The 14554-nt window shown below is 47.6% G+C and overlaps 7 protein-coding genes across 7 annotated transcripts; 5 read left to right on the top strand and 2 right to left on the bottom strand.

Moving 5' to 3' along the window:
- Nucleotides 1–309: 309 nt before the first annotated feature.
- On the top strand, nucleotides 310–1457 carry N7479_006414 (NAD(P)-dependent oxidoreductase; the record flags this gene model as incomplete). Its single annotated transcript, XM_057254108.1, has 5 exons — nucleotides 310–652; nucleotides 714–786; nucleotides 845–969; nucleotides 1029–1217; nucleotides 1276–1457. The coding sequence occupies 5 exons, from the start codon at nucleotides 310–312 to the stop codon at nucleotides 1455–1457; spliced, it is 912 nt and encodes a 303-aa protein (XP_057107970.1).
- An 803-nt stretch (nucleotides 1458–2260) lies between these two features.
- On the top strand, nucleotides 2261–4186 carry N7479_006415 (sphinganine-1-phosphate aldolase DPL1; the record flags this gene model as incomplete). The annotated part of the gene is made up of 4 exons (XM_057254109.1): nucleotides 2261–2358; nucleotides 2444–2921; nucleotides 2985–3118; nucleotides 3175–4186. 4 exons carry the CDS (start codon nucleotides 2261–2263, stop codon nucleotides 4184–4186), a joined length of 1722 nt encoding a protein of 573 aa, XP_057107971.1.
- Nucleotides 4187–4644: 458 nt separating this feature from the next.
- On the bottom strand, nucleotides 4645–4929 carry N7479_006416 (mitochondrial 54S ribosomal protein uL30m; the record flags this gene model as incomplete). The annotated part of the gene is made up of 1 exon (XM_057254110.1): nucleotides 4645–4929. One exon carries the CDS (start codon nucleotides 4927–4929, stop codon nucleotides 4645–4647), a length of 285 nt encoding a protein of 94 aa, XP_057107972.1.
- Nucleotides 4930–5462: 533 nt separating this feature from the next.
- On the top strand, nucleotides 5463–7739 carry N7479_006417 (SNARE-binding exocyst subunit SEC6; the record flags this gene model as incomplete). Its single annotated transcript, XM_057254111.1, has 1 exon — nucleotides 5463–7739. The coding sequence occupies one exon, from the start codon at nucleotides 5463–5465 to the stop codon at nucleotides 7737–7739; it is 2277 nt and encodes a 758-aa protein (XP_057107973.1).
- Nucleotides 7740–8175: 436 nt separating this feature from the next.
- On the bottom strand, nucleotides 8176–9363 carry N7479_006418 (uncharacterized protein; the record flags this gene model as incomplete). The annotated part of the gene is made up of 1 exon (XM_057254112.1): nucleotides 8176–9363. The coding sequence occupies one exon, from the start codon at nucleotides 9361–9363 to the stop codon at nucleotides 8176–8178; it is 1188 nt and encodes a 395-aa protein (XP_057107974.1).
- A 1452-nt stretch (nucleotides 9364–10815) lies between these two features.
- On the top strand, nucleotides 10816–11171 carry N7479_006419 (amino acid transporter; the record flags this gene model as incomplete). The annotated part of the gene is given in 2 exon segments (XM_057254113.1): nucleotides 10816–11043; nucleotides 11055–11171. Coding segments are annotated over 2 exon segments (345 nt in total), but the record flags the coding sequence as incomplete, so codon positions are not given.
- Nucleotides 11172–13898: 2727 nt separating this feature from the next.
- N7479_006420 (uncharacterized protein) lies at nucleotides 13899–14335 on the top strand (the record flags this gene model as incomplete). Its single annotated transcript, XM_057254114.1, has 2 exons — nucleotides 13899–14025; nucleotides 14211–14335. The coding sequence occupies 2 exons, from the start codon at nucleotides 13899–13901 to the stop codon at nucleotides 14333–14335; spliced, it is 252 nt and encodes an 83-aa protein (XP_057107976.1).
- Nucleotides 14336–14554: the final 219 nt, after the last annotated feature.

Below are 14554 nucleotides of genomic sequence, written 5' to 3' on the forward strand. Positions count from 1 at the left end.
TCCCGACGGGGGGTAGCTTCAAGGGGTCCGTCCGATATATGGGGGAGTTCCGTCGAGCACCTATGTGGGCAGTCGAGCCATAGACCAAATACCATTGCAACAAATCAAAGCACAAATCGGTTACTCCAGGCCAGAAGCTTATACTATAAATTATACTGGAGGTAGGTGAGGTTGAATCTTTAGTTTTTCTTTTCCCACAAATCTTTATTCTATAAAGTTTTGGTTTGGTCAATTCAACGCACACCTAGTCGGATCGTTTGATTTCGCCAGAGCATAGACATCTAAGAAGAGACGAGTATCTTCGCCATCATGTCTAAAAGCCTCAGAGTTGCAGTCTTGGGGCCTAAGGGGCAGTGTGGATCATGTGTCGTGGATGAGCTTCTGTCCCGAGGTCACAGTGTGGTCGGCATTTCCCGTACGCCTCCTAAGACGTGGCCAAAATCTGGAGAGTATGGTGGCATTCCATGTGACTGCAGCGACATCAAAGGCTTCAGTAATGTCCAATCTGATGGAGATTTCGATGCCGTCGTATCTGCCTTTGGTCCCCCTTTGGTTGACCTGAAGTCCGTGTACAGTGTGGGTGTGGAAGGCCATGGCAATATTAAAATGGCAATCCTCAAATCGACTTTCCGCGGTCCTTTCATTATCATTGGTAACACAACCTAAGCACACATAACCCACCATCTATGTCGTGTTTTAACTCTAATATTCAGGTGGTGCCGGATCACTATTTTACAAGCACGGCGTCCAATTGTGTGACGATGAGGACTTTGCTTTCAAGCACTGGTGAGTACTAAGAAAATACGGACTGTATTGCATTGTTCAAAATGTTCACCAATTTCAGGTACGCATGGCCAAATGTTCATCTAAATTACATGTCAACTCGTATGTTTGATCATGGTCAACAAGCGTTGGGTAGATTTATCCGTCTATTTAAATGGGCAAGAGCGAATCGTGAGAATCCCGGCTGTAAGTGATATGTTCCCTCATTAATTCCTGAACGAATGCTGACAGATTCATGCTGACAGGGTTTTCGTGGCTTTCGTGGCTTTCGAGGCCTTTCGCCAACTGGTGCTTGCGGTCTTCTAAAAAGAACTTGACAAATCCGGACACTATTGGACTTATTCTGTGCTCTCGGGTAGCTCTGACCATGTGGGAAGGGGTCAAGGACAGAAATTGGAGCTTCTTGTCACCCCCATGGCAGCTGCGCGATAAGGGTAATCTTATATTTTGCATTAAGTGGCCTTACCAATGCTAATCCTCCCGACTTACTAGGAATTCGCACTGGGAAGTACGAGGTCCATGTAGATGATTCTGCGGGTTCTGCGGAGCAGGGAATTGATAACGGAATTTACAACGAGGACATGGCGGTGGCTATAGTGGATGAGGTTGAGAATAACAAGCTGAACCACAAGCATTGGACATGTACTGGGCCAATTGGGTTGAAGGAGTGGTAGTTCTCGTTTGGCTAGTGGTCCATTTGTTTCAGATCATTTGTTCTACGAGGTTGTTTTCTTCCATAGATTTAAATCGAACAGTCAAGCACTTTGTACCAGATAGGGAAGCTTTAAGCGATTCATTTGCATTCCGCTGATCTAGATCAGGCTTTAAGGATATAGATATTGGGAGGACTCTACTCATTCATAATCTGCCATGCTTGCGGTTGTTACAAATAGAGCGATAATGTGATAATTGCAGCGCCGTCCTAACCTTGAGCTCTAGTTATATATATATATATACAAGTGCACTTTGTTAGAATATTATAAAGTCTCTTTAGACCTAGAAAACTTCAGTCCTTTTATATAAGGACTATACGATACTCGTTCACTTTCAAATACGTGTTTTAAATGAACATGGTTACAGTGCTATACTATTATGATATTCAGATTTATCGGAATTCCTAGATGAGTGCTTTCCAAGTTGTTTTACTTGATGAGTAAAAAGCGGCCAGGGTGTCCAAGCACCAACGCCGAAAACGAAGGCCTTGTCGCGCGGTTTAAGATCCGATGTATATGTAGTAAAGGATCGCTAGGGCAAAACTCGCTTAGAAATTATTACAATTATGAGTACTATCTAAAATAGATCAATACCGAATTTCTAAATTATCCGATGCATATGTATGCACACGTTGAGAGGCAGTTTCATGTGGCAGCCGAGGCCCGCTAGACTCAACTAGTCAAAACGTACTACATGACGGAATGCAACCTCCCCATCGCCACTCCCATTCATCATTATTGCAAGACTATTCCTACAGGGCAAAATGAGCTCTTCAATGCTGCCAGTTGCCCTGCAGAACAAGCTAATCGGCTATAGCCGGGTGTCCAGCGCACACCTATCTGCCCTGAACCTTCCAGACCTGTACGTTGAGTAATTCCCCGTTCCCCGCGGAACCGAGGCCAGAAACAAAGGCAATCACCACTGACTCATTTTGCTCTCAACGCAGTGTAAGGAACATTGTGTTTATTTTGTTCATCCTTCGATATACGCGGAAGACTTTCTACTCCGTTCGCGGCTACGGCATTTTCGGCAGCATCCGCAACCTCTACATCTCGCTCCGCCTGTTCTGCTATGGCATCTTCCTGCGCATCCCTGGTGTGCGCGGCCAGGTCGATAAGCAAGTGAGCGCTGCTATCACGAAACTCGAGGGGAAGCTGGTAAACTCCGGGCCGGATGTTACACGGTATCTTACACTGCCCAAGGAGGGTTGGTCGCCGGAGCAGGTCCGCGCGGAACTTGATAAGTTGGCTGGGCTTGAACATACTCGCTGGGAAGATGGTCGCGTTAGCGGCGCCGTTTATCATGGAGGCGCGGATTTGTTAAAACTGCAGGCTGAGGCTTTTGGGCAGTTTGGTGTTGCGAACCCGATCCACCCGGATGTTTTCCCTGGTGTTCGGAAGATGGAGGCTGAGGTAGTTGCTATGGTATGTTATTTCTATATCCGGAGTACGGCCTTGAAGGCGCATCCCGGCTAATCTCTACTCTAGGTTCTCGCTCTCTTTAATTCCCCCTCGGATGGTGCCGGTGTAACCACCAGTGGCGGCACGGAGTCTATCCTTATGGCTTGCTTAGCTGCTCGACAAAAGGCTTTCTTGGAGCGCGGTGTCACTGACCCTGAGATGTAAGTTGGCAGTCGAATATTATGTATTTACCAGTAGTACTGATCAATCATCACAGGATTATTCCCGATACGGCACACGCGGCATTTATTAAGGCTTGCAATTACTTCAAGATCAAGCTGCACCGAGTGCCTTGCCCGGAGCCCGAGTTCAAGGTCGACGTGCACGCTGTTCGCCGTTTAATTAATCCCAATACCGTCCTTCTTGTCGGATCAGCACCCAACTTCCCCCACGGCATTGTTGATGATATCCCCGCTTTATCTCGCCTGGCCACCAAGTACAAAATCCCTCTCCACGTTGACTGCTGCTTGGGATCTTTTGTCGTTGCACACCTCAAGAAGGCCGGCTTTCCCTCCCCCTACGAGGAAGAGGGTGGCTTTGACTTCCGCCAACCCGGTGTGACCAGCATCAGTGTCGACACCCACAAGTACGGGTTTGCGCCCAAGGGTAACTCGGTCTTGATATACCGCAATAAATCATACCGAAACAATCAGTACTTCATCTACCCGGATTGGTCTGGCGGTGTTTATGCCTCTCCATCCGTGGCAGGCTCCCGCCCTGGCGCTTTGATCGCCGGTTGTTGGGCTAGTCTGATGAGCGTCGGCGAAGCTGGATATATCAGCAGTTGCACCGATATCATGAACGCCGCACGGAAGTTCGAGACTGCCGTTCGGACTGATGCGACCATCTCACTGCACATGGAGGTCATTGGTAACCCCATCGTCAGTGTGGTCGCCTTCCGCAGCAAGAACGGCGCCATTGACATTTATGATATTGCCGATGACCTGTCCGGTAAAGGCTGGCACCTCAATGCCTTGCAGTCTCCCCCGGCTATCCACTGTGCCTTCACTATTCCCACTGCCAAGGCTGTCGACCAGCTCATTGCTGATCTGACTGAAGTCATCGGCAAAGAGCTTGAGAAAGCCGAGCAGCGCAAGCGCGAGGGAAAATCGTATATCCTCAATCGTGGCGAAACCTCTGCTCTGTACGGCGTAGCTGGCAGCATTCCCGATAAGAGTATTGTCAGTCGTCTGGCAGAAGGGTTCCTGGACACTTTGTACAAAGCATGAGTATTGGAATGAAATTATTGGTTTTCCATGTTTGTGTCTTCTTTGCTCGGCTTGTCCGGACTGCCCTGGACGAATTGTCGTGGTGTTTCCTAGCTGTCCTTACCTCAACTGCTGGTGCAGTGGCGTTATCATTATCCAGGTCTTTTCAAATTGCACATATTTGTTTCAAGTGTTGGATTCCACTAGACGGTAATAATGCATATAATACAAGAGTTTGCCAGAAAGACATCTGCCCGGTAGATGTGGACGTAGAGTACATGACCAAAAGAAAAAAAAAGCAACCCGCTCCATGCAAGCAAAGCCAAAACATAAACAAAAGAGGACGCGATTGACTAATCAATCGTCTAATCGAGTGAAAGTATCTCAAAAGACCCAGATCCTATCTCAGGCTTCAAGACCGGTGACAAAAAGCGTAGTCTGAAAAGCACCCCATTCCGCGTGAAGCTCAACGAAAACAATCACTGACCACTGAGATCCCCCCGCTGCTCACTGCAGCTCTTCTCAGTATAATATCCAGGATCAGGCTTGCGCTCGAGATGCACCTCCTGCTTCGTGAGGCGGTATTGGCACTCCTCGACCTGGACAAGTTCCTTGACTTTCATGATTTGACCCGCGACGGAGGGTGAGACGCTGTGGAAGACTGTTGCCATACGCTTCTTCAAGCCGAGCGCCTTGAGGACGTCTGTTGAACGGCGCGGCAGACCAATTGCGGAGCGGACGAGGGTGATGCGGAAGTAGGACATGTTGGATTGTGGAAATCGAGAGGATCTGATATTCAGCTTGATCTTTTGATGGTATGGTTTGGAGGTTGTCCGGATTCGTGGAATCGGTCTCGTGATAGGTGGAACAGAACGCGGTGGTTGTAGAATTCACCGGAGTATCGGTGGACGAGAATTTGCAGCCGTATCTGCAACGCAATTGATCTTGTGATCTGGTGGAGAAATATCGCGAACTTGGAGATGATCGCGATCCCGCAAATTCAATTAGAAGGCGGTAGATCACGTGTGTATTCTGCCGGAGTCCGATGACAGCAGCGACGACAGTCTATCGGCTTGTGATAACTGGTATAGTACTTCACGTTTTCAAGGTTGAACTATGGGCTGCGCTATTTCCGGCGCAACAATACCTGGATTTATATCATAGTTCGCTGCTGCGTACTAGCTTCCCGCAAGCAACGCCACATGCCGCATTGTTGACACCTTCACCCTTCGACCTAGCTTCGAGCAATTGAGCCAGAACAACGACACTACTAGAGACCCTATACCACACTACAACCATGGCGCAAGCCAGCAACATTGATACTACGGTCTCGCTGCCGCGACTTGAAGACCTTCTACGGCACCCGGAGGATCTAGACAAGATCAGCGGGCTTAAAGCGGAATACCTACGGAAGAAGGCGGCAGTCGATTCACGGTTGCGTGAAGGTCTGAGAGACCAGCTGGAGGCTGTGCAACGCAGCATTGGTGCTTTGACTGAGGGTCAGCGGCAAGTCTCGAAAACAAAAGACGAGCTTCAGGGCATTGACAAGCTGTGCGCCGAGTCGCAGCATAGCGTGGAGGACTTCGCACAGATTGATCGACTTGCGCGGATCCAACGACATTTTGATGCCACGCTTATGATGAAACGGGGACTAGAAAACTTCGGCGCAGACATCCAGGAAGTGGAAGATTTGCTCAAAGATGATGATGATGATATGGAGAACCAGCCTAATCTTCTGCGGGCTCATATGCAGATATCACGGTTAAGAGATTTCCGCGATGAAGCTATGGATCAGATTCGTAAGGCGGAGGATCGGAGCTCCGAAGAAGCCCTAACAGCGTACTTTGAGGGTTTGGATTCTGTTATTGAGTGGTTCGATGATCACCTTGGAACGGCATGCATGAACCTCATTCCGTTGGTGCAGTCGGACAACAAGAGTATGGTTGTGCGACTTGCTGTCGTTGTCTTGAACGAGGAGAAAAATGATGACACAGTCCGAGCGTTGCAAGAGGCCCAGAAAGACCACAAGGACCTTGCAAGTCGTTTCAAATCTATGAACATTGGTCCCAAGACTGTGCGAGGTTACAAGGACAAATTCATCCAAGCTATCGAGCTTTACGCCCAGGGCCAATTTGAAGAGACCCTCGAAAGCTTCCTTGGAGATCCAGAAAATCTGGAAAAGAAGTTCCGCTGGTACTTCAATGATCTATTTACGGTCAAGCAAGGCATGCAGAGCCTTGTCCCGAAGAAATGGAAGATATTCAAAACATACACTGATATCTATCATCAAATGATGCATGACTTCCTGCTCAGCTTGATCGACGACGCCGAGCTCCCGGCCGATAATCTGCTCAGTATCATCCACTGGAGCGACAAGTATTACAAGAAAATGAAGAAGCTTGGCTGGACACCAGCAGATCTCCAACCCAACATTCTCGATGACCGCGAGCCAGAACTAGTCCGAAAATGGCAGAGCGTCATCGTCAACGCCGTCGAAGAATGGATGGACCGTATTTTCAACGCAGACAAGAAGTCTCTTGTGGAACGTGTCCCAGATGCCCTAGACAACAACGCAGAAGGTCACTTCCGCACCAAGACACTAGCCGACATGTGGCGCATGCTTCACGAACAAGTCATGGCATCAGGGGCATCGGACCGCGCAGACCTGATAGAGGGCGTCATTGACGCCATGTTCCGGGCCTTGAAGAGCCGCCAGACCGCGTGGCAGACACTCATTGACGAAGAATGCGCAAAGCACCAAGTCGAAGGCGCAGACCAAGAAGGCGTACAGCTGTTGCAAGACTGGCTGATCGGCATAGCCAACGACCAGATCTCTTGCATCGACGACAATGAGGAGGGCAACCAGTTTGGCTATTTGACACGATTCAAGGCCGATTTCGAGCCCATGGTCACACCCAAGTATATGGGCACCACAGCGACTATCGAGCTGGATGCACTGCGCGATGGCTACGTGGATTTGAGCACGCACTGCCTGGCGCAGTTCGTGAGCCTTGTCTTCTGGGTCGATCTGGACACTGTCCTGCCAGACTTCTACACGTCCCGCTGGTACGGCGAATTCGCCATGAAGCGTATTACCTCCACCTTTGAAGACTACATGGCGGACTACAACTCCGTGCTGCACCCATCTCTGGCCGAAATCCTAGTCGAGGAACTGTCAGACGAGTTGCTGGTACGATACCTGTCCTCAGTGCGCAACAAGGGTGTTAAGTTCCGTCGCCACGCCGACCCCTTCACAGACAAGTTCAAGGACGATGTCCTCACTGTCTTTGCGTTTTTCGAGAAGTACCCGGACTCATTTGAGGGTACTATCAAGCAGAAATGGCGGCTGGTTGACTGGCTTGTTCGCCTCCTTTCCACTGACAAGGGCCCCGCCCTTGTGGAGGTTTATGAAGCGTTCAAGCTTGAGTACTGGGATCTGCAGCTTTCGTGGGTCGAGGCTGTGCTGCGTACCCGTGATGACTTCGAGCGCAGCATGCTCACCGCCATCAAGGCTAAGGCTGCGGAGTTGTCTGTTGAGCGGGGACAGGAGACCATCATGAGTCGGTTGAGATGATTTCGTGGCACTTAGTTGTGGGACATCCTTTCAGCCGCGCTCATGTTCCCTTTTTTCATCTCAACTCTTTATGCAGTTTACCGCGCTCGGCCTCGTTCATTGAACTTCCACGGGACTCGGGTCGATGTACCAGCCAGATGGTCTGGCTTTCAATGTTCCATTTAACCCTCGCGGCCTTATCTCAAGAAGAGATCATAGAATCTCTCTTCGTTGCTCAGCCGACGCCGAGCGGCACTCTAGTACTCTAACGCAACTCACTTCATGATAAGCAACTCCCATTACATGTGCCATCCGCAACCCAAGCAGGCTTGGGATCTAGTCTACTCATTAATATCACTAGCAATACAACAATGGAACCAAAGATCTTCAACAACTTGATTTGCTCATAAATATGACCAAGATAGGAATTTGGTTTCCATAAATCATCCTCAATTGATCATTTGGTGTGGGCTGTTATACCGGGGCGACTCAGACTCCGCTCTGCAATGACTGTATATTCTTCGCCGAGGCGTTCATTTAACCCATGACCGTCGTTCACACCAGGACGTAATTTCTTGGCACCCATTTCGCAGATGCAGATAGTATCCAAAGGAATTTCCTTTGCCCAAATGAAAGGATAGCCCCGCGACGGTGGAAGAGAAGGGGCCGAATGGCTTTTATCTTTGGATGAAATGACGTTCCCCTCGGAGATAGGTGCAGATTTTGCACGGCGGGTACCATTCTTGGTCTCTACAGAGGATCCAGCAGGTGTTGGTGCTCGGTGTGCGATAGTTTGATTGTGATCGGAATAGTAATTACGATATTGTGAAATCAGATTGCGAGCATCAAATGTGAGGCGTTTGGGCGGATTGTTGCCCTTGTCATCTTTGCTTTGGCCCTGCCGTCCACGAACGTAAATCGTATTGACAAGAGTCGCGTGCAGGAGGAGTGGTCGCTGTTTTGGTTGGGTTAAAGACACATCATTAGAAACAGTAGCTGGCTCTGAGGCCTGAGGCATATCTTGGACAAAGCGAATTGGGGCGTTATGTTTTCCTGCTGGTCTTCTGTCGGGCTCACTTTGGATGAAGCCAGCCTCGATGAATTTGTCACGTAGCTTTACGCAAAATGGAAGCAAGCGACCCGTAGGATCGACCGGGGAAGCATGTAGGATAGTGGCTGATCTTCCTTGTGGCAGAGCATGTAGTGACTCAAGAGAAAAAGTTAGGGGCGATGATTGGCGAAGGGCGACTTTCTGTTGTGTGTGAGCGGTGACTCGCTCCACCTCGTTCATTATGTCTGCCAGGTCGAGGGATTGGAAAAAAGCGATAGCCTGATCAAAACGTTCTTTGGTGCTGAGGCTCATTACTCCAAGGGTAAGGTGAAGTGTGCCCAGTGGGCGAAAGGCTGTGCTAGGAAGACCCAGGCGGGATGGGTTCCCAAGGCCCTGAGAGGACGGTTGAGAAGCTGGCCCAGGTTCGGTGAGATGAGCTGTTTTGAAGGCTGCGAGCGATGATTCCAGCTGCGGCAGCGATTTATTGTTTACCAGAGGGACACAGAGGAAATGTGTCAATTGCGGCCGCTTTTGCCGCTGTTCTTGACGTGGTTTGCGTGGCTGATGTTTTGATATACCTGCGGTGTCCGTCATGATGCACCTGGATATCCACGAACGTAACGGTAGCATTAAAGTAAGCAAATGCTTGCATAAGCCAGCCACCGAAATCGTCGCTGGATAGTTGCTGCCAGGAAGGAGCCAGCTCGGGAGAAGTCAGAAGTCGGAAGTAAGCCGAGACGCACGGACCGGGATCCACAACTTTGTATCAACTACATCGGAAGTTATATTTCTCTTCGCCATTGCTGGGCTCAAGGCCACACGAAGGGGGATATCTAATACTTCCAGCATGGCTCCCCTGTTGACAAGCATATCTGCTATGTATTTCCCCCTATATCTGACAAAAGCCAGTAGCAGAGGCGAAAAAATACCAAAACCACACATCCCTGGAACGTCCCACTCTGGTGATACTCTCGGATATTTAACTGTCATGTATCTATCTTCTCATGTAGGTTCCGCCAAAAAAAAAAAAGGCTTAAAGCACATAAATAGAACGGCTATCCCATTTTGATTATTCTGAACTGTATCAAAATACTCGATATCCTCTGTAGGTCTATTTCCTCAAATATCTATCCCTTGACCCATGAACATATCTCGCTAACTAGATTAGCCACGGTTTGTGTGAGCATCAGCGCTAGCTCATCATATTCACAATGATGTTTTTCTCAATAACCATCGTCTCGACTCTGGCTTCTTTAACAATCTCCAGTCCATTAAGTTATGCAACTTACGAAGCAAGCTTTGACACTGTCCCTTCATCTGGTTCCAACAAATGTGCTGGGCCAGCCCCTCCTACTGAACCATATCCACCGAGTCCACCGGTAGTCGCTCCCGACGATACAAGAAGGAATACTTGATCTTTCAAGAATGCCTACCTTTTGTGTGCTCCGATTTGGTTCGTATCCTTTGCGTATGCCACTATAATTTGAGTGCAAATATATTAAAATAACGAATTTAATAATATTAGGCCGCCTACTGGGTCGAATTACTGTCCAAAAGCCTAATTGGTCTCGGTAGCTGCAATGATCTTGTAAACTCTAGCCTAGCTGGCTTGAACATGTGTTATCCTGAGCAGCTTTCCCTGGATATGGATGGCGAATAATTATCTCACAGTGCCTACTTGATATAAGGACAACAACCATCAGCCTTACAGGTTGATAATAGTAGCCTTTATTTCACTGACAGGAGCCATTATCCACAATATCCTAGCTAGAACAAAAGGTCTGGCCAATATTGCGTGTGTCACTACTATAATTATAGAATTTGCTTACTCGGCCTCGAAAGAAACAACTACAGGCTGAACCCTTGTAGTTCTTGGTCGGGACAAGACCATATGTCCAATAAAATATTGTAGAAGAGGACAAGCTTGAGTTACAGTCAGGCTTGAAAATCCCTTAGTTGAGGGCATTCTTATGGAATATAGCTCTGAATTTGTGGCTATTATCATGGGTTAGCACTCCGATCACTTTGTCACTCTCTAATTGCAGAGACAAACAGCTCGGTCAACGGACAGCAATACCCTTTCACAGTATCTGGATCATAGTCATCCCCGCGGGTCTAATTATCCTCATAAACATCGGACCAACGATTCTGTTTCACAGAGACTTGTCACTACTTATGGAATCCTTTTTTTTCTCATACATCACTGCTCCCATATCAAAGTTTGAGGGGGTATTTTGGAGCAATAACAGAACTCAACAAAGGGCCTCGCCTGAGGTTCTTTCCAGATTATAGAATTTTTGTGGACATTGAATAGCATCTTTGCGCTGGTTTTTGCAGGCGCCATGGTGATGCTTGGGTCCTGGCCTGCGGAAACCCATCCGATGCTCTCTAAGATGAATTAGAGTATCGCGATTTTTGATGGAGCGATAATTTTTGCAATGAGGTGTTACTTTAGATGGGCATAGAGATAATCGTACTACATATATTTTGTGACCAGTATACTCTATCTTCTTTCTTTCTTTTTCTTCTAAAGTTCTCAACCATGGCAACCACGGATTTTGAAGTTCGAGAAATCATAAAGAAAGACGAATTTTGCACTTGAATGACATCCTATGGACTGCCAACTTCCATCCATAGGAGTTTGGTATGCCTTCCGGGACTGAGGCTGCCACTGTGGAAACGCGGGAGTAGGCTGCGTTTTTACGTTCTTAATATGTTTCATGATTGGTGAAGATGATAAGAGGTAGAAAGAGCGGTAGAAAGCGGTAGAACCCCAAGCTTAGTATAAACAAAATCCATGGGTGCTATCTCAGTTGATGACGACCACCAACGTAAATAGACATATTTCACTTCATTTCTCATATCACTTCTTACATATTTTACTTACATCTTTTACTTACATCTTTTGGAATATCCGTTATGGGTCGCCATGAATTTCCGCTCCGCACAAAGTTGAAATCCATATTTCAACGGTATCAGCGAACCCATCAACAGCAGACCCAACAGAAGCTTCTGCCAGTCGATCATTTTCAAAGGGTTCCACCTGAAATATTGGAAATACTCTTCACATGCCTCTGGGTCTCCGACCAAGTTTGCGTTGCGGTAACTTGCAAATATATGTTCGCTTGTTACCAGGAATTTCTTCGGGTGCGTAAAACGGGGGTTTATGACCTCATGCGGCGTGAAGCTTTTTCGGAATTACATCTAGTTCGTCAACTTCAGAATGACCGTTGGCAATACTGCTGGTGGTGTTACAAACTCCACCCGTACTCTAGGCGTCGTGCATTTCTGTATATGTGGGGATACACAACAAAGTGCCGTCCTGTTCGTGACTTGGTCGGCTTTTCGATATCCGATATTTGATGGACAATGCACTGAATACCTACATTCTATTGGTCTAACTACCACGCTGGTATTCTGGGTGCATCATCCCCTGCGGTACCACGTGTTTCCCGCAGAAGGCTCATAGGATGGGAATTGGCGTAAGTGTTTTACTTTAATGACTAGGGACACTAATTAGGCTTAATCTGATAATTATATTGAAGCAGAGGAGACGGGTAGAAATCGGTGATGTGAACAGTGAGCGAAGAATATACCTGCGCAGAAATTGCGGTTGATTGAAGGACGAATAAAGGCAGCCAACATCGTCTACAAGTAGAATTATGTCTACACCTGAGAGAGTATGCGAGATGGCCCAAGGGATTCTACGTTCCTTTTGCTGTTTCCTAGTTTTGCAAGTGAGAATAGATTATCAGTTTCGTTATTTTGCTCGTTACCTCGGAGGGCAGTCATTAGTAGTAAATCTACATGCTCGGTTCTTTGAAGGACAATTTTTTGTATCATGTTCAATTTCGATTCTTTCGCATTGGCTTATAAATGCCCTAGATCTACCTTTGTGACTTGGCTGACTATCACCACTAGATCATTCATCACATTCGCTAATTCCCTCGGTGAGCGAGAGGAGTTCGCTCATTGCCTTGTCACCCTGTGAAGCATTGATGCTGCTCAAATAAATAGCCTCCTGAATCTCCGGTACGAGTATGTTACCCATGAGTATGACAATTTTCGCAAATATACTATGTTGGAGACTGTGCTAGCTCCTTCTTTCCTTTTATTTCTAGGATGGTATTTTGGGTTGAAAGTGTGGTTGTTGTTGTCCGCTTATGCTGCATTGCAGTTTTGAGTTTGAAGGCGAATTGATGGTTTCTCCCATAGCAAACAGTGTTATTAGAAGCGCAATTCACAGTTCACTGCCGATGAATTCCACATGTTGCTGTCATCAAACCTTTGAATGAAGATCACGGTCATGTCCCAGAAGAATTCCCGAAATTCATAGACATTGAAGGAATTATCACCGTCACTGATAGTTTGTCCTCGGCTGCATCGAGCTGATTAGAACGCTGACTTTGCGTATCCAAATCATGCATTGCAATCTTTACTGGAGCCAAGAACATGTTGTCAGGGAAGGGATCCGCACAGTCCCCATACTGACCACCCACCCCGTCTCAAGGACAATCTTGCAGGCGATCGAGATAAGCACCACCCATCCAGCCAGCCAACCTCGGGAGCTCACTTCATTGCGCTTGTAGGTTATCCTCAAGATGGATAGGCCCAGCAAAATGAAACTGGTCTCAGGAACTTGGCCGTGGTTTCCATCCTGTGGCTTAAGTAGAGACAACATGGAATATCCGCCACAAGATCACTGTGATCTAGCAGCAAACAGGAACAAAGTAGGAGAGGATCAACGTCAATTTTTGGCTGCAGCCAGAGCACCGAGTGAGTCTCAAGTGTTGTGGGGGGAGAGTCAAAGATCCTCAGAAAATAGGGATCTGATCATAATTAGCCCATTGTACGGTGTTGAAGGTGCAGGAAAGGTGGAACTCACATTAAAAAGATTGAGCAGATGCCATTGAGTAGAAATCATGGCCAAGTGGCAAGCAAATTAAAAATAACGGAGAGATTTCGCCGGGCTGGCTGTTGGTATGGACCTGGAAACTCAACAAGCGCCAGCAAAAGCTGGTAACGCCCATATTCGTAGAGATCTACCTAGCTATCTAAAGAGGTTGTCAGTTTTGAGTTGTATCCAACCTCCTTTCCATGTGTTTTCCGCTCAGGGACCTTACCTGAAGATGGAGGAATGTGCGGTTGTCCTAGGGTTGTATGTTGAAAGGAGTAACACGCGGTATGGCAAGCAATTTGGAGTTCGTCGTCTGGATGTCGGGATGCCTGGTAAACCAACAAGTGTCAGCAAAGCTGGTGAGATCCATTCCAGAACTCTATCTAACTATCGATAGAGGTTGGCGTGGTATAGCCAGCCTCCTTTTTTATCTATTTCTGGTCAGGAACCTCACCTGAATATGCAATGCATTGATTTCCGGTGTATGCGTGCTGAAGGTATGCCGCACCGAGAATCCACTTGGGAGAGGGGTTCAAGTTTGTAGGCCTCGCCAAGTCAGATTTCGACATGGATATTATGGAGATTCCTGGTAAAACAAACAAGCATCCTGGTAAAAACCAACAAGCGTCAGCAAATGCTGGTGAGATCCCATCCCAGAACTCTATCTAACTATCTATGGAGGTTGGCGTGCAGCCAAGCTCCTATCCACATGTGTCCAGTCAGGAACCTCACCTAAATGTGCAGTTTGCGGGTAGTCGGTGCATGGGTACTCGAGAACCTGCGCTGAGAATTGGCTTGGGGCGGTCCTGGTAGAAGTTGATCGATGGCTGTTTGGATTGAGATGTTGAGATGGATCAAGCAGCTCTAGATATCAACTTGGAATAACCA

This window comes from Penicillium vulpinum (assembly GCF_028829585.1).
Source record: "Penicillium vulpinum strain IBT 29486 chromosome Unknown utg000003l_segment0_segment0, whole genome shotgun sequence".
NCBI classification, from domain to species: Eukaryota; Fungi; Ascomycota; class Eurotiomycetes; order Eurotiales; family Aspergillaceae; genus Penicillium; species Penicillium vulpinum.